This window comes from Neofelis nebulosa, chromosome 1 (genome assembly GCF_028018385.1).
Source record: "Neofelis nebulosa isolate mNeoNeb1 chromosome 1, mNeoNeb1.pri, whole genome shotgun sequence".
NCBI lineage: Eukaryota > Metazoa > Chordata > Mammalia > Carnivora > Felidae > Neofelis > Neofelis nebulosa.
The window spans coordinates 103,696,250-103,715,005 of record NC_080782.1 but is presented as its reverse complement, the minus strand read 5'-3'; the positions used below and the strand labels follow the sequence as shown (position 1 = coordinate 103,715,005).

The 18,756-nt window shown below is 40.7% G+C and overlaps 1 protein-coding gene across 1 annotated transcript in view; it reads left to right on the top strand.

Moving 5' to 3' along the window:
* MCCC2 (methylcrotonyl-CoA carboxylase subunit 2) overlaps positions 1 to 18,756 on the top strand; it is a 73,517-nt gene that overhangs the window by 38,037 nt on the left and 16,724 nt on the right. Inside the window, exons 7-11 of the mRNA XM_058730133.1 lie at positions 2,090 to 2,203; positions 9,657 to 9,721; positions 14,988 to 15,087; positions 15,199 to 15,294; positions 16,756 to 16,828. Coding sequence (XP_058586116.1) covers positions 2,090 to 2,203; positions 9,657 to 9,721; positions 14,988 to 15,087; positions 15,199 to 15,294; positions 16,756 to 16,828 — 448 coding nt within the window. The remainder of the gene's footprint in view (positions 1 to 2,089; positions 2,204 to 9,656; positions 9,722 to 14,987; positions 15,088 to 15,198; positions 15,295 to 16,755; positions 16,829 to 18,756) is intronic.

Here is an 18,756-nt window from a genome sequence, read left to right as displayed (position 1 = left end):
ATTTTCTTGTAAGTTGTTGGCCAGAAGCATGTCTAGGTTCCTTCCCAAGTGGGCATCCGTAGAGTAAGTTACCACATGTCAGCTAGATGCATTAGGATGAACAGGCAGGTGGGCAAGAGAGGGAGCCAGCAAGGTGGAAGACAGAGTCTCTCATAACTTGATCATAGGAGTGACATTTGCTATAATCTATGTATTAGAAGCATGTTACCAGATTATATAGGACGCGGATACCAAGAGTCAGGGATCGGTGGAGGCCATTATCAGTTCGTGTAAGAGAAGTGGATTGTTGGTTTCCTTGGCTTTGGAAATGCTTTGGAAAAAACCGCATCTGAAGTGCCCTTAGGAATATGGCAGAATTCCCTAGCATAGATGCACTAGTAATTTGTTAGCGATTCACTTGTGAAACTTTTCTACCAAACTGATAGGTCTTTTCTCCCCCTGAGATGGCATGATGGCATTCAGCTTCATTTCCCTCATTTTTATCTTACTACCTTTTGACAAACAGATTCTTCTTTCCTTGTTTACCAGCCACCCTGCCTCCCATCCTTGGTCTCTGAATATTTGCTGACAGTTGCTATTGCTTTCTTTTGCTTTCAGTTTGTTTTCATGGAACCCTGCTATGCCTGTTTAGTTCTTCAGGGCTTTGAAATTTGTCCCTTTTTAGATTTTTATTTCACTGTGACTCTTCTCTACTTCCTTGACTTTTATTTTTTGGTACTGAAATAGTTTAAACTGTATCTGCTGTTCGTGTACAGAGAACAGGCTGATGAGGTGAAATCGTGTCCTTTACTCCTGATAGAACCTTAAAAACCCATAAAATATTTCAAAAATGCAGAAAGAACAGAGAATAGTTCAGTAACAGAATGGAATACTCATGTACCCTCCATACGGATTTATGAAGTGTTAAGATCATTTGTTTTTTTCCCTCAGATTTTTTAAGAACTTACTTATTGACAGTTGGTGTATTGGTTCAAAATGCTGTGTCGATGGATGTGTTGGTTATTTGCTATCTTCGTTTTCTTGAACACTGTCACAATGAATGTTTCCGGTGCTTCTTTCCTTGTTCAAGAACTTTTCTAGCCATAGATACTTCGAAAATAAACTTCTGATTGATAAGCAAACACAATGCGTGATAAATACTTGTAATATGTTGGCAGTGCGATTTTGCAGCCATTTTTAATAACATACATGAAATAGGGAAAAATACTTTTTGTGACTGCCATTTAGATGGAAAAATGTTAACTCGTGCTGTCTTGCATCTTTGGATTGATACTAGTGTAGCATTTTCATTTCAAAGTGAGTATTTGTATGACTGTAAGAAAACTGCTAGAATGGATATTGGAATTAGTAGCAAAAACTGCTTTCATATGGTAATTTAAGAAAATAGCCATTACATACTTTTAAAAATTTTCTCTGATATTATTTATGCCGACTTAGACATAATCAGCCAAACCCATATTTATTATTCTTTGTGTCTTATTAATCTGTAAGCAAGAGTTGTTTTTAAAGCTTTATTATTGAAAATTTTAAATACCCATAAAAGTAGAGAAAATAATACTGCGAATACTCAGGTACACATCACCCAGGTTCTACACAATTGACTTTCTTTTGAGCAAGATTTTCAACTTTGATGCTAACATTAGTTTTATATTTAGAACGTACCATATTCAGTGTTACACAAATATTAACACTCACTTGGAGAATTATTTCAGTATTCCAGTGAGGTAAGTGGTAGTTGTTGAGAAGACATTATTAGTTTCAACACAGTTTTGCTAATCTTTGGGTGGCTTGTGGAGGTTCTCCTCTCAATTAAGTCGATCAGGCTAATGGTCTAAATGGCCAGTCTTCTCTCTCACAGGGAGACTGTCCATAAATTTTGTAAAAAATGTGATCTAAGCCCTTCAAAATGCTTTGATAGAAGTAGTTAAGAAACTATTCCAAACATTCGGAGGACCATTTTTAAAAAGAACTATAGGGACCAGCTAGTAATATCTCCTGGTACTGCAACATTTATGGAAGTGTAGATCCAGAGACTATAATTAACTGTTTGAGCCTTACCTCAGGGGTTTCTTGTCTGCTTGGATTGCAGATAGCAGTGGTCATGGGCTCCTGTACGGCAGGTGGTGCTTATGTGCCTGCAATGGCTGATGAAAACATCATTGTACGCAAGCAGGGCACCATTTTCTTGGGAGGACCCCCGTTGGTAAGAACATAGTTTTGATTGATTGATTGATTGATTGATTGATTGTTTGATTGATTGAAGTAAAATATACATAATATGAATTTTACCATTCTAACCATTTTTAAAGACACAGTTTTGTGGCGTTAAGTGTATTCACTTTGTTGTGCAACCATCACCCCCATCCACCTCCAGCAGTATCTCATCTGCTCTAACTGAAAATCTGTACCCATTAAACACTAACTCCCCATTCTCCCCAACCTCCACTGTCCCTGGCTACTCCAATTCTACTTTTTCTATGAGTTTTACTGCTGTAGGTACCTTGTACAAGTACAGTCATACAGTATGTATCCTTTTGTGATTGGCATATTTTACTTAGGATAAGGTCCTCAAGATTCACTATGTTGTTGCATATGTCAGAACTTCCTTTTTAAGGCTGAGTAATAGTCCATTGCATGTATATACCATTTTGTTTATTCAGTCATCCATCAGTGGACTTTTGGGTTGCTTCCACTTGAGGGTGTGGTGAATAGTGCTACTGTGAACATGAGTATACAAATATATTTGAGTTTCATGCTTTCATTTCTTTTGGGTATATGCTCAGAAGTGGAATTGCCGGAGCATGTGATAATTTTGTGTTTAATTTTTTGAGAAATCATTTCTTTTTATTGCTGAATAATATTTCATTGTATGGATAGGCTGCATTTTGTTTATCCATTTATCAGCTGATAGTCATGTGGGTTGTTTCCAGTTTTTGCGTATTATGAATAATGCTGCCGTGCACATTCACATCCAGCTTCTTTTAAGTTTATTTACTTATTTTGAGAAAGAGAGAGAGCGAGCGTGAGCACATACACACATATGAGCAGAGGAGGGGCAGAGAGGGACAGAGAGAATCCTGAGCAGGCTGTGTGCTGTCAGCATGGAGCCCGACACAGGGCTCCAGCCCACGAACTATGAGATTATGACCTGAGCTGAAATCAAGAGTCAGACACTTAACTGACTGAGCCACACGGGCACCCCCACATCCAGGTTTTTGTATGGATATGTTTCCCTTTATAGTGGTTATATACCTGTGAGTACAGTTGCTAGGTCACATGGTAACTCTGAGGTTAACATTTTGAGGAAATACCAACCTGTCCAGAGCATATTTTATATGCCTGGCAACAGTGTGTAAGGGTTCTGATTTTTACATTTCCTTGCCAACAGTTGTTATTGTGTATGTGTTTGATGATAGCCATCCTAGTGGATGGTACCTCATTGAGGTTTTGATTTGCATTTCTCTAATGGTTAATGATATTGAACATCATTCATGTACTTGCTGGTCATTTGTGTATCTTCTTTGGAGAAATGTCTATTCAGATCCTTTGCCCATTCTTTTATTATTTTTTTTTTAAGTTTATTTTGAGAGAGAGAACATGCACGTGGGGGAAGGGCAGAGAGAGAATCCAAGCAGGCTCTGCCCTGTCAGCTCAGAGTCCAAAGTGGGGCTTGAACTCATGAACCGTGAGATCATGACCTGAGCTGAAATCAACATTTGGACGCTTAACCAGCTGAGCGACCCAGGCGCCCCAAGATCCTTTGCCCATTTGTAAAATTGGGTTGTCTTTATTGAGTTGTAAGAATTCTTGATATGTTCGGTATACAAGTCTCTTTTCAGATATGTGATTTGCACATATTTTCTCTCTATGGATTGTCTTCACTTTCTTAATGGTATCTTCCTTTGAAGCATGCACAGTTTTAATTTTGATCAAGTCCACTTTATGTATTGCTTTTCTCTTTTTGCTTGTGCTCTTGGTGTCATATATGTGATGGCTTTGCCTATATTGCAAGATTATGGAGATTTAATACTTCAGTTTCTTCTCAGTTTTATAGTGTTAGCTCTTTTAGGTTTGTAATCCATTTTGAGTTCATGTGGGTAGGATTTAAGGAAGGAGTCTGACATTGTTTTGTATGTGGATCCACAATTGGCACAGGATCATTTGTTGAATGGCTGATGAAATAAACTTACTTCTTTTTTTCTTTTTTTTTTTTTTTTTTGAGTCAATTCAGTCAACATGAATTTCTTGAGCACACTTTTTTTTAGAGAGAGAGTGGGGAAGGGGCAGAGAGATCTAGGGAGAGAGAGAGAATCCCATACAGGCTCCATATTGTCAGCGTGGAGCCTGACAAGTGGCTCAAACTCACAAACCGTGATATCATGACCTGAGCCCAAATCAGGAGTCAGAGATATAACTGACCGAGCCACCAGGTGCCTTACTTATTTTTTCTTTTACATAAGTTGCAGTACTGTTTGACTCAGGGTCAACAACAAGCCGATAAATTGTTAGGAGAAAAAAAAATAGCAAGGTGCTTGCACATATGTCCACTTTTTCGTAAAATGGGGAAATTATACATTTATGCATATATATAATGCATGTATATGCATATAATGTGTATGCATATAGAAACTCTAGAAAAGATACAGTAAACATGGTTTAAATGCAGAGGAGATGGAATGGGGTGGGAGAGACACTTTTGACTTTTTTTTTCTGCACATAAACATTTTGAGATCTTTAGCTCTCTGAGCCTTGTGAAAATATTACTTTTCAAAAAGGTTGTTTTTTTTTTTTAATTTTTTTTTTTTCAACGTTTATTTATTTTTGGGACAGAGAGAGAGCATGAAAGGGGAGGGACAGAGAGAGAGGGAGACACAGAATCGGAAACAGGCTCCAGGCTCTGAGCCATCAGCCCAGAGCCTGACGCGGGGCTCAAACTCACGGACCGTGAGATCGTGACCTGGCTGAAGTCGGACGCTTAACCGACTGCGCCACCCAGGCGCCCCCAAAAAGGTCAAGTTTTTATAAAAAGGAACAATGTAGAATAGCTATGAGAGGTGCTCTAAATTTCTAATACTAGCAATCTTTATGAATCACTTGTTGGGCCACCTATATAATTTGCAGACCTCAGTGCAAAATGAAGATACAGGACCCCTTGTTCAAAAAGGAAGAAAAAAATACTGTTAAAGGTACTAAAATATAAAACATTTTCCTTCTGTCATACCTTTATCTGTCACGGTGTTTTTTATTTGCTATTTAAGGACATGTTCTCTCCAACATGGAATACACCCTTTCCCTGGCACTCGTGCTTCCAGTGGGCCCACCATTCAACTCCTGATGGACATATGACCTCCAAGGGTATACAGCCTCTGCTCTAGGATGTGCTTGGTATCCAAATGGGCGGAGGCAAAAGGCTGTCCCCTAGCTCCCACCTCCACTGAGTCATCTGCTAGAGAATACACCTCAGCACTGCCAGCCCAGGATCGTGCCGGTGCTGCTGTGCTCCACCCTGAGATGCCAGGGGGTGCATGCCTGACCCCTGATCCTCCCTGTGCCCATACCAGGCCCCCACTGGGGGCAGGTGTAACAGTTGCCATGCGGGGGCAGGGAAGAGCAGATAGGGCAGAGGCCAGTGCCCAGGGATCAGTTGGCAGAGAAGCAGGGAGCCAAGAACCCTTTCCACCGAGGTGGGGGGAGGCAGACCAGGCAAGAGTTCTGAACCCCAGCACATAAGCCCCATCACTGTTCATTTACAGAACACAAATTCAAAGATAAAATTAGAAAATCTGGGGCACCTGGGTGGCTCAGTTGGTTAAGTGTCTGAATCTTGATTTCAGGTGATGTCATGATCTCACGGTCATGGGACCTACTTAAGATTCTCTCTTCCTCTTCCCTCTCCTGCTCATGTGCATATTCTCAATCTCTCTCTCTCTCTCTCTCTCTCTCTCTCTCTTTCTCTCTCTTTCTCTCTCTCAAAAATAAATAAATAAAATTAGAATTTCAGTAGGTAACTACTGAGCATTAAGCCCTAAAGCACAGGGCCCTTCGGCGAGGGGGCTCCTGCACACCATTACTGGTCACTTGCCTGTGATGCAGGACTGAGGAGTGGATTACATAATCCTAGACTCTTCCCCATTCCCTCTTTGATCAGCTCCATTCCAGTGTTGTTCAGTAATGCTGTCTTCACTCTGCTGTGCTTGTGTCACAGTCTGGTCCCAGACTTCAGAGGGATAAAGGGAGGGTAGGTGAAGACACAGGTGATTACTACATCTTAGAAAAATGTCCCATTATTTAAATGAAATCTAAGAATGTTATTAGGTAAGAGGAAGAATGTCAAGGATATTCTAGAACTGTGATATCCATATAATGGAATATTATTCAGCCATAAAAAGGAGTAAGTTCTGACACATGCTACAACATAAACCATGAAAGCATTATGTCAGACACAAAAGGAAAAGCATTGTGTAATTCTGCTTCTATGAAATATTTAGAATAAGCAAATATGTAGAGACAGAAAATAGATTAGTTGTTGCCAGAGACCAAGAGGAGGGTAGAATGGGGAGTGTCTGTAATGACTATGGGCTTTCATTAGGGAGTGATGAAACTTCTAGAATTAGGTGGTGTTGATGGTTCCACGTTCTTGTGAATACAGTAAAAAACACTGAATTTTATTCTTCAGGTGAGATTTTTGTGGTATGTGAATTCTATCTCAGAGAGTAAGTTTATTGCTTTAAAATTCTGTCAAAAAAAATCATCTTTGGTTTTGGAATAGTAACACAAATTTATTATTATTTTTTTTAATTTTTTTATTTTATTCATTTATTTTTTTTAATTTTTTTTAACGTTTATTTATTTTTGAGACAGAGAGAGACACAGCATGAACGGGGGAGGGGCAGAGAAAGAGGGAGACACAGAATCGGAAGCAAGCTCCAGGCTCTGAGCCATCAGCCCAGAGCCTGACGCGGGGCTTGAACCCACGGACCGCGAGATCGTGACCTGAGCTGAAGTCGGACGCTTAACCGACTGAGCCACCCAGGCACCCCAACACAAATTTATTTTAAAAACTATGTTGAGGGCCGCCTGGGTGGCTCAGTTGGTTAAGCGTCCGACTTCGGCTCAGGTCATGATCTCACGGTCTGTGGGTTTGAGCCCCGCGTCGGGCTCTGTGCTGACAGCTCAGAGCCTGGAGCCTGTTTCTGATTCTGTGTCTCCCTCTCTCTCTGCCCTCCCCCATTCATGCTCTGTCTCTCTCTGTCTCAAAAATAAATAAACATTAAAAAAAATTAAAAAAAAACATTAAAAAAAAAAACTGTGTTGAAAACAGCTTATGCTTGCTTTGATGTGAAAAACGTGTATTTTCCAAATGGTTGTGATCATTTTTAATAAATTTTATTGAGGATCAGGTAAGCCTGAAGAGCTGCCATTTTATATGTAATAAAAGTCTGAAGGCATTATTCAAAAGGCTTCTGTTATCAATTATTCTTTAATATTTTTCTAGTTATATATGATACCTGTCGTTGGGTAATGAGAGGAGAGAATTCATTCAAAATTTACCTTTGTCTAGTGAAGGGTATACACTTTCAGTAGTTCATATTGTTTTTCCTTAAAGAATGAGTAAAGATGGGACTGACACCTTTTGGGGACTGTAGGCAGCATGAGAATAATGGAAGAACACTAGCTGTTTTCAAGAGAAAGCTTTTTCTAATGTGCAGTTGCAGTGTCCTCCAGTCGGTGGGTTCAGATTTACCCTGTGCCTCAGCCAGGAGCAATGAGGCAGCCAAAGTCAGCAGTTCTCTTAGACAACTTGACTCTGTTCTGTAGTGTCCCCCTGAAAGACATGGTTACAGGTTAAAAAAAAAAAAAAAAAAAAGCAGCAGCAGCCTCATCCGCTTCAGGGTTCTAAATTTTGACACTTGTTTTATTGAAAATTGAAAAAGATTTTGTGCATAATGTGGGGTTGCGTTGCTATAGCTTTTAGTCACTTAAAGTGGCTGGAAAAATGCATAATAATAAGACCAATTTTTGAAGGATCTTTTTGTTCTTCCGTCTTCTGAACTTAATGTTTAGTAGATTGAGCTGTTTTTGATTTTTATCATCTTTGCACCTGTCACAGTATCTGACATGTTGTGGGTGGGTGTTCAGTAAATATTAACCAATGACGAATCCTTATTTTATCAGTTGATATTAGTCAGAACCCTGGAAATAAGTAAATAGAGCATAATGGCTGTTTATTCCTTTTTTGCAACTTTAAATATCCAGACACCTCTTATAATTAGTTATTGTCTGGGCTGAATGCTATTTTACAATGAATATTTTGGGAAGAAGAGAACCAAGAATTTAGTCCTGTGGGTGGAATAATTGGAGGTGAAAATTTTAGTTACTTTTCCCTGTGCAATAATATTTTATTTAAGACAGAGATTTTTTTTTTTAATGTTTATTTATTTATTTTGAGAGAGAGATAGTGTGGGAGCATGAACAGGGTGAGGCAGAGGGAGAGGAAGAGAGAGAATCCCATGCTATCATTGCAGATCCTGACACAGGGCCCGATCCCACAAACTGTGAGATCATGACCTGAGCCAATACCAAGAGTCAGATGCTTAACTGGCTAAGCCAAGACAGAGCTTCTGAGGTAGGGAGTAAGTCCTTGCTACATTGCAGTTTAGATAAATATTCGTTATTCTAATAAAAACATGTTTCTGTTTGAAGAAAAAGAAATCAGTCAACCCAAACAGGTAGGAATCAATAAGCAATTCCTAAGGGATCAGGTTGGCGTTTAGCACTAAATAATTTTTCTTTTTTTTTTTTTTTTCTGTTAGAATTTCTCAGGCTGTAATTAAGTCATTCGTAATTTATTACTTGAGTTTCTTTCTTTTTGGTCATATTCTGCTGAATCTTAGATATGGTTAATCTTAGAGACTTTTTTTTTTTGCCATCTTAAAGGTATTGTACCTTTAAGAGTTTGTGATAATTACTGGAATTTTTCAGGATAGCCAAAAATGGCATTAATTCATTAAATTTATTGAGCATTCAAAGACAAATACATCACAGTTCCTGTTATCAAGGAACTCACAGTATAGAGGAGACAATAGAGACATGTGCAGATTATTGACATACGATCTGATAGGTGCCCTGTTGGAGGTGTATGTGGAGTATTCTTGGACCACAGATGAACAAGCATTATTCTTTTAATTGCTGTGGAGACTCCTTAATGATGAAGAGGCCTGGGCAGGTCAGGAGAATCCACGTAGAGCAGCTGGGGTCTAAAGAATGAAGGGGGATTCTTCAGGTACGTGACAGAGAGCAGGGAGCCCAGGTAGTGGGAACAGCATATGCACAGACACAAATGCTTTGACATGCATAGGTTAGGAGAAGGAGAGTGGGCTTTCTCAGGCCAGAAATACCTTGATTCAACTCAGGTTCTTTCACTTGCTCAGGGGCTGTGAGGAAATTCTCTGGTGACTCTGGGTTCAGATTTTTCATCTGTAGACTAGAGACCATTTTATGCAGGTTTGCTAGGTGGGTGGAATAAGAAAACAGAATCTTAGCTCTGTGGAAGAAAGAGTGTTAGCCATAGTCAGGTTAGAAGACTTGCATGGTAGGTAAGCATTCGTATTTCTCCAATGGGCAAAACTCACCCCTGACTTTTATCGCTGCTGTAGGTTAAAGCCGCGACTGGAGAAGAGGTCTCAGCTGAGGATCTTGGAGGTGCCGATCTGCACTGCAGGTGAAACAGAGGCCGTTGTTTCTTTCCAGGATTCACTGTTGCCTGTTTGTCCATTTAAGAGAAAGTTTAATTATTTTTTCTAAGAGTTAAGCTTGCCAGATCTGACCACAGTCCATTGGTTCCTGAGCTGCTGTTTTAGGGTTCAGTTCTTTGAACTGTAGAGCTGCATTTCTAAGCTAGAACATCAGCTTTTCCGTTGTAGCCTAGAAAGACTGGAGAGACAGCTTTCTCATTTCTTTAACAAACATCCATCAAGCACCGGTTATGTGCCAGACACTGTTACAGGTATTCAAGATAATAAGGTAGACATTGTCTTTTTTTTTTTTTTTTTTTTTTTTTTTTTTTTTTTAATTTTTTTTTTCAACGTTTTTTATTTATTTTTGGGACAGAGAGAGACAGAGCATGAACGGGGGAGGGGCAGAGAGAGAGGGAGACACAGAATCGGAAACAGGCTCCAGGCTCTGAGCCATCAGCCCAGAGCCTGACGCGGGGCTCGAACTCACGGACCGCGAGATCGTGACCTGGCTGAAGTCGGACGCTTAACCGACTGCGCCACCCAGGCGCCCCAGGTAGACATTGTCTTTGACCTCAGAGAGCTTATTAACATCTTAGGGAGGTGGGTGATAAGTAATTGCCAAAAAATGATATAAATGTTTACATGTGATAAGGTCCACAAAGAAGTATAGGAAGGGCATATAGGAGGTGGATCTAACCCAGTGCCGTGCAGGCATTAAGACTTTGTGAAATTAATATTTGTTAAGTGGAGCACAATGTGCTGGATGGTGAGCTGTGATTCAACAACAGACCACGAGAGAAATTGAAATGGACAAGTGTATTACTCACAGAACCTGGAAGAAGTACACGGCATGCCTCGAGGGACCACGCTGGGAGCTGTTGGCAGAGCGCAGACAGAGGCAGAACCTGAGCACATGTTTTTCTTAGGGTCCATGTTGGAGCACTTTGGGATTCCCAGTCTAGGGCTAGTTTAGTCCATTCAAACCCAAAGACGGGAGTTTCGTTCAGTTCCATATGGGTCTTCTTTAAGGAGCACATAAGGCATGCAGGAAGGAGCTGGGAGGCAGGGAGACTGTTGATCACGAGGGTCGCTGGGGGAGTCATATCAGGACTTACGCGTGCTTGTGCTCTGTGGCTGCCGTCCAGAGCATGTGCTTACATGAGCGTGCTGGAGTGAGTTTAAGATTCCTGCAGGCCACTCAGTCAAACGAAGTAGATGCTGAGGCAGCCATCTACCATGAGGTAGCTTAGCTAAACTCTCAACAGCAGTAAGTGCATAACAGCTGGTTCTCTGGCGGGGGGGGGGGGGGGGGGGGGGGGAGGGGGGGGGTGCAAAAGCCCTACTTTGTGGCACCTGCCAATGCCCCTGATGTAAATTATCCCACCGAGGCTGATTGCAAGGTCCTGAGAGGACACCACTGAGTGTGGAATCAGGAAGAGGTACACACATTTGGCTCTTGTGAGTCAGTCGTGAGCTGGCTCCATCATGTCACTGGTCTAGTCATTTCGGGTTACAGTTCAGGGCTAAGAAGACTGTCTACCTCCTAGAGTTTTGTGAGGATTGAGATGATACATATAAATTGCTTGAAATAGTACCTTAAGTAAGTACCTATAAATGTTAACTGCTACTATTTTTGTTGTTGTATATCATAACCTGTCATTAAAGAATTTGGACTTTTTTTTAAAGAGAACTTTAAGGAGTTTTAAGGAGAGATATGCTATTATGAAATATTTCATCACAAAAACTCCCCCTGGCTGTAAAACAGAGAGCATTTAGGGATTTGGCATGAGTCTACCTGAGGGACCAATTCGGGGGGTTTTATTAGCAGTATAGGTGAGAGATGCTGGTGGCTATGGTGGTCATGCACGTAGGGGGAGTGACCAGGTTCAAGCTTCCTTGAGACAGAACTGAGGGACTTGCTGATGGATGTCATATAAGGGGTATAGGAAAGTGGGGTAACATAGGTGATAACTTGACATGGTTTCATTCCTGAGACAGGGAAGATGGGAGGAGGAGGAGGAGATCTGAGGATGGGGCAGGGGGATCGGGTATTCCTCTTGGACCGGGTAAGTTAGAGGCGCTTGAGACATCCAAGTAGGGATGCTGGCTGAGCAGGCAGTTAATTGATAAGAGTCTGCTCCCCAGATCAGCGCTGGAGATCTTTAATTGGGAGTTGTCAACATAGAAGTAGAATTTAAACCCCTGGGACTAGTTGAGCTAGCTCACCCCAGGATGGGGGTAGATAAAGAAGAGGGCCCAGGACCATACCCTAAAGAAGCCAGGTATAAATTGCAGGTAGACCTCGTCATCAAGCTCCCTGGCTTGGCAGGTGCATGAACCCCTCTTTGTGCTGCCAGACCTCAAATCCAGAGAGGCAGGAAGCTACGGGAGCAGTCTAGTAGGTAGGAGAAAGAAGACAGGTACAGCATTTCTACTTTCCTGTCAATAGCACCACTGTGCCTTAAGAAAAGTTGGGGAAAGGAGCTACGTTTGCCTCAGTTTTTCCTTCATTCCCTTCTCACTGAGAGCTTACTGTGGTTAGATTGATGGCACTCAGTGTTGTGAGTAACACAGAAAAATTTCAGGCCTGGTCTCTCCCCTCAGGATTAATAATTTCATTACGTAGATAAGAGAAACCAAAGAGCTAAAAAGCAATTACAAAATGAATATGCTAGCTTGCTTCCAGCTTTCCAACTAGAGGCAATAGGAGGAGTGGTTAAGGGAGCGGTGTTGTGCTTAGGACACCTAAGTTGTGTGTTCTGCCTGCGTGGAACAGAGCACTCGTTTCTTTACGGTGAGCACGTGCGTGTAAGCGGACTTGCTGTGGTCCTCTCTGATCGATAGCATGGGCCGTTGCAGGCAGATGTTGGTGTGGGAGGAGGAGGGAGGGAGGCCGTGGCAGGCAGCCGGGAAGGAGGAGCACGCCAGTGGAACAGGTGGGTGGAATACAAGGTGGACCGCCACTGTTTGTGGTTGCTTAACGGGAGAAGGAAATGAAGATATCATTGGACGAGCAGTAGTGTAAAAATTTTTTTGATTTAAAAATTATCTGGTGCCCATAAACACTGTAGGCAGTATGCCAAGTTGGGCTGTAGGTTCCAGAATTCATCTTCTGTTTGCCTTATTACTTACTTACTTACTGCCTTACTTACTACTGTTGTGACTGGGCCAACTACGTACTTCCCCTGAGCCTCATGTTTTCATGTGTAAAATGAAGATAATAATAGTTCCCACCTCCTAGTAGTGCCTTATGCCTGCTAAGCACCCTATTGCTACTAGCTATTATTATTAATAATAACCTGTTTAAAATCATGAGACAATGATTAAGCGGTGATGGCTTGGTTTTTGGTTTTTTTAACAGTGTAATAGATTGCTTTGGGTTTTCTCTGTCTTTGTAAATACATATATTTTAAAAAATTTCTAATGTTTATTTGTTTTTGAGAGAGAAACAGAGCACAAGTGGGGGAAGGGGCAGAGAGAGAGAGGAGGCACAGAATCCGAAGCAGGCTCCAGGCTCTGAGCTGTCAGCACAGAGCCCGATGCAGGGCTCGAACCCACAAACCATGAGATCATGACCTGAGCCAAAGTCAGATGCTTAACTGACTGAGCCACCCAGGTTCCTCTTTGTAAATCCATATTTAAACCTCTTTGATTAGTGATCCTGAGGAGTTAGTTTGACATAAAGACTTTCATTATATAGTGTCTCATCAAAGGTTTCCCTTTCCTGCTGTTTTCATAAATACTAGGCAGTTTTGAAAAGAAAGCATTTTACTGATTTGGAAGTAGTTCCTTCTGCTGCTGTTTGCTTACTGAATTATTACAGTGCAGCTAGAAGTCAGCAGTTATAGCTGGCATTATGTATGAAGCATTTAAAAGATATGGTTAGTTGTAAAATGTCATATTAAGTTAAAAAAACTGAAGGGTCTAGTATTTGCAGCGTGTGTGGGGCTGTAGCCAGGACTAAACACGGTCTCTATTCTCATTTAGAAACACCCAGTCCAGAGGTAGAGAGTGCCCTGAAACCACCGTGAGAACCCATTTCTAAGAAATATCTATCAAGGGTTTGGCATTTTTCCCTAGACAGGACATCACAATCATCACAATTTAGATTGCAGCAGATTAGTCCTTACTCATAAAATGAAGAAAAATTTTATTTTTCAGGTACATATTTTTGTCTGTGTTTATCATCATTTTAGTTAGTTAAAACATTTTTTTTTAAGTTTATGTATTTATTTTGAAAGAGAGCAGGGGAGGGGCGCAGAGAAAGGGAGAGAGAATACCAAGCAGGCTCTGCACTGCCAGGGTAGAGTAGGGTAGAGGTGAGATTGTGACCTGAGCCAAAATCAAGAGTTGGACACTTAACCAACTGAGCTACCCAGGCACCCCTTATTTATTTATTTTTAAAAAGATTTTATTTTTAAGTAATCTCTACATTCAACGTGAGGCTTGAACTTCATAACCCCAGATCAAGAGTCACATGCTCCACTGACTGAGCCAGCTAGGTGCCCCTACAGTTATTTTTAATATTATATTACAGAGTCATAGTATATCTACCTGTGAGATAACAAGCCATCTAATCAGAATAAAACTAATAGAGCAAGCCCATGCATCATTCACACCGAACTTGAAATTGAATGGGAACCTCAGTGGCCCTTATCACACTTCTATTATCAATACCCAGTTTTACCATTGATCCAAGGGACAGGGTCTTCAAGCCTTTGTATGTTACCTATAGCAGCTTACTCTTAGGGTGTAACTTTGTAAGGTGTTCCTCAGCTGTCTGTCTGAAATGAGAGACCATAGTTGGCATCTTTGTTAAGAGCTTAGTTAGTGACAAACACTTTGTTGTTATGGACTACATTATGCCATCTGTGGTTGTTGAACTTTAATCATATACAGCTTTGTTTGAGGTGCATGGGAGGAGCATTAAATAGAAGTCCTCATCAGCAAGGCTCTCTGGTCTAGTAGAAGAAGGTCAAGATTAAGAAATAGAAGGTGTGGATTCTTACACAGCTACTGCTGGTCCTAGGGCAAGGTACTTAATTTAAGTATACATCAGTTTTTCCTGTTTGTGAAATAAGGATAATACCGTTCTGCCACGGCCATTGTGAGAATCAAATTAGATGACATGTATTGAAGTATTTTGGAAGTGAAATGATGCTATCCTTAAGTGAGAGAAGATATTTGGGGTTTAAGATACTTCTTTTCCTTTTCCCTGTTCTGATTATTTTAGTGTGCTTTACTCTGTAGAAAGTCTGGAGTATCCGACTACTATGCTTTGGATGATACTCATGCCCTTCACATAACTAGGAAGATTGTGAGGAATCTAAATTATCAGAAGAAATTGGATGTGAGTTGGTTATGTTCTTCTGTTTTTTATTTTATTGAAAAGCATTTTGACTTATGTTACCCTGAATAATGTCTTTTAACAGGTTGATGTGGTTGTTTTATATTTCTGCAGGTTTCCATTGAGCCTTCTGAAGATCCTTTGTTTCCTGCTGATGAATTGTATGGAATAGTTGGCACTAACCTTAAGAGGAACTTTGATGTCCGAGAGGTGTGTGGAGTGGAACTGTGAGCTATAAACCATGCTGTCAATCTCATTATATCCATTTGTAAGGCTGCAATCTGTTTAGATAGGTTGGTGCCTTAGAGCCTACTGTAGATCTCAGTAGGGAGTGACATATAAGGGTAAGATCTCTTACTAGAAGAGAGAGGGGGATTAAAATCCTCTTAATGGTTGGGAAGTTTTCATTACACAATGATGAAACTTGCTTTGTTCAAAAATAGGACTCATTATTCCTGTGGAACTTAGGAATGATGTAGGTAACTTCATAATTTTCAGCTGTTTCTTTTTAGTGTTCTGATTTTGGGAAGTGGATGCAATGTCAGTAAGTTGTTGAAAGGAAAAAAACGTACCATTTTAAATCAATATGACATTAGCAGAGATTAGACTTTTGATTACAGTTGAAGCTGTTGCTATGGTTACAGATTGTCGACATGGTCTTCTTTGGTCTAGATTGACAATTTTTAGTGCTTGCATATAGCATGTAGTCTTTTATTTTGTTTGCTATCTGACAGAATATTTTTTAAATTAGGGAATTATCTTTTTTTTCAAATTAGGAAATTATCTTACTATCAGATTCTGTGCCTTAGTTTTCCCCTTGACTATATCCATTTAGCAGTTGATGAACATTTGGGCTCTCCATATCTTATCTATTGTTGATAATATTGCTGTCAACATCGGGGTGCCTGTGCCCCTCAAATCAGTATTTTTGTATCCTTTGGATAAATACCTAGTAGTACAATTGCTTGGTCATAGGGTGGTTTTACTTTTAATTTTTTTGAGGAACCTCCATGCTGTTCTCCAGAGTGCCTGCACCAGTTTGCATTCCCACCAGTGGTGTAAGAGGGCTCCCCTTATCTTTTTGTTTTTCTTTAAACCGGATGAGAAAAGTGAGGTTCAGAGGACTTGAGGTAGCCAGGCTGTGACTGGTTTCTCAGCTGTAGAGCCAGAAATCAGGGCTGGGTCTTCCTCTCAGCACTATTTGCTTAGGTTCATCGCATCCTCACAACCTTGCCCCACCTTTGCAGAGGTGAGAACTGAGACTCCCTCCAGGACATGCAAGTCCTATTGATCCCTTAGGTTGGAGGCTAAGTCTCCTGACTCTGAGCCTATCCCATGCTTTGTGGTTGAATCCCTGACCCTCAGCTGATACTTTTGAGCAGCTCCTGGAGCTCTGAGTCCAGCGTGCAGCCCTTACAGTCTCTCTGCTTCTCTGCTTTGCAACATGGTGCTGTTGCTCTGACCACGCAGTGTAAAACCAGGGCCCAGAATGACTTCAGGGTATCAACCATGCATCTAAAGTGAAATTCTAGTGAGAAGACTTGCTGTGTAGGGTGAAATTCTGTGAAAGTAACAACTTAAGCATGAATTTGTTTTCCTTATGACTAACGTTAATGCAAAAAATTCTTTTGTAGTATAATATCTCAGGGACACTGTTATTTTTCTTCTTAGGTCATTGCTAGAATCGTGGATGGAAGCAGATTCAATGAGTTCAAAGCCTTATATGGAGACACATTAGTTACAGGTATAAAGGCAAAGAATTGAAAATATGAACATTTTCTTTTTTCTTTTTTTTAAGATTTTATTAAAATTTTTTTAATGTTTATTTTTTTTTGAGAGAAATAGACAGAGTAGTGAGTGGGGGAGGCGCAGAGAGAGAGGGAGACATAGAATCTGAAGCAGCTCCAGGCTCTGAGCTGTCAGCTCATAGCCCAGTATTGGGCTCGAACTCCCGAACCGAACTATGAGATCATGACCTGAGCCACAGTCAGATGCTAAACTGACTGAGCCACCCAGGCGTCCCCTTAAAGATTTTATTTTTAAGCACTCTCTACACCCATCATGGGGCTTGAACTCACTGTCCCGAGATCAAGAGTCACATGCTGTACTGAGTCAGCCAGGTGCCCCTGAACTTTTTCTATTACTTTGAAAATAAATGATGTTTTATCTCCAGGTATTGATGCACTTGGTGTGAGCTTTGTTATTTAGAGCAGGACAAGTATGTGGGTCTGTATTCAAAAGGAGTTATTTTGTGAAGATGACTTGGAGCTGAACAGCTTCGTAGATCCAGAGGGTTTAGTATGATGATGGCTGGATGCTGTGGTGCAGGACCTTGTCTGTGACTTGGTGGAATTCACCGTGTAAAGACCTGTTACTGCAGTAAAATTAGTGGGAGCATTTGTAGTTCTTTTTGTTTGGATAATTTGGGTTTTTTTTTTTAATTAAAATTTTTTTTAACATTTATTCATTTTTGAGAGTGAGAGAGACAGAGTGTGAGTCGGGGAGGGGCAGAGAGAGTGGGAGACACAGAATCCGAAGCAGGCTCCAGGCTCTGAACTGTCTGCACAGAGCCTGATGTGGGGCTCGAACTCACAGACCTCAAGATCATGACCTGAGCTGAAGTCGGACACTTAACCAACTGAGCCACCCAGGTTTCCCTTGTTTGGATAATTTGTAATTATTTTGAAAATTTCAGCACTGTTTCCTTGGTTCTTTAGTCTCTAATTCAACTGGGAGGTTTTATATAATGTCCTTCCTAGAAGGACCTTCTCATAGCCTCTGTGTGGGTCTAACGTCGAATCATGTAAACACTAGACCGAGAATACAGGACAGAAAACCACGTCTGAAAAAACAAATAAGTCTATTTATAAAAGTTCATTCATTCATCTAAAGTGTTAAGTTTGCAGGCTTTGGAAGAAAAGTGTTTGAAACATAGATGCTAGACCCATAATAATCTATCTTGGATGAATGGCAAAACGAATTCTCTGAATTTTATTTGGTCTTATGAAAGCTAGAAAATGTAGTAAGTAATCTGAAGGCAACATATCAGAGCAAAAAAAAAAAATAATAACTCTAAAAAATCCAAATTGCAAATCTACGTGAAGGCTTAAGGATAAATCACAACACTTTCTCCTGGTGTGATTTATAAGCAATAAAAGCGTTCACACTGGGAGTGGAATTTATGTTTTTGTATTGAGGTGTTTAAGTGATTAAGAGACTTTTGTTTGATATATAGACAGGATTTGTGGCCAAATAGTTCCGGATGTAACGCTCACTGTGCAGCAGTTTGAAACAAGTCAGAGCTGTTTCTGCTTCTTTTCCAAAGATGGATGGGCTGTCCTTGTCATCTGTTTTTACCAGTTTGCCCCTTACTTGCTCAAAGACCTGTGGTACCTTTGTCCCCTAGAATACTGAGGATATATGTAATTCCTCTGTCTTGAATTCAGATAAGATTGGAGAAAGGGAAAGGGAAGTGAGAAGGAGAAGAGGGGAATGAATGGAGGTTGGTGACAGGAGGAAGTATTGGGGGGAAGAAGAACAGATTTTTCTGAGGATCAGGTATCTCTGGCAGCTCTTAAGAGTTTCCTCCTGCCTCTGCACCTGCCTAGGTATGCCCTAGTAGTTTCTTGGACATTTTGCTTTCCTGTTTGGCCCGAAGGAAGCTGGTGAAGG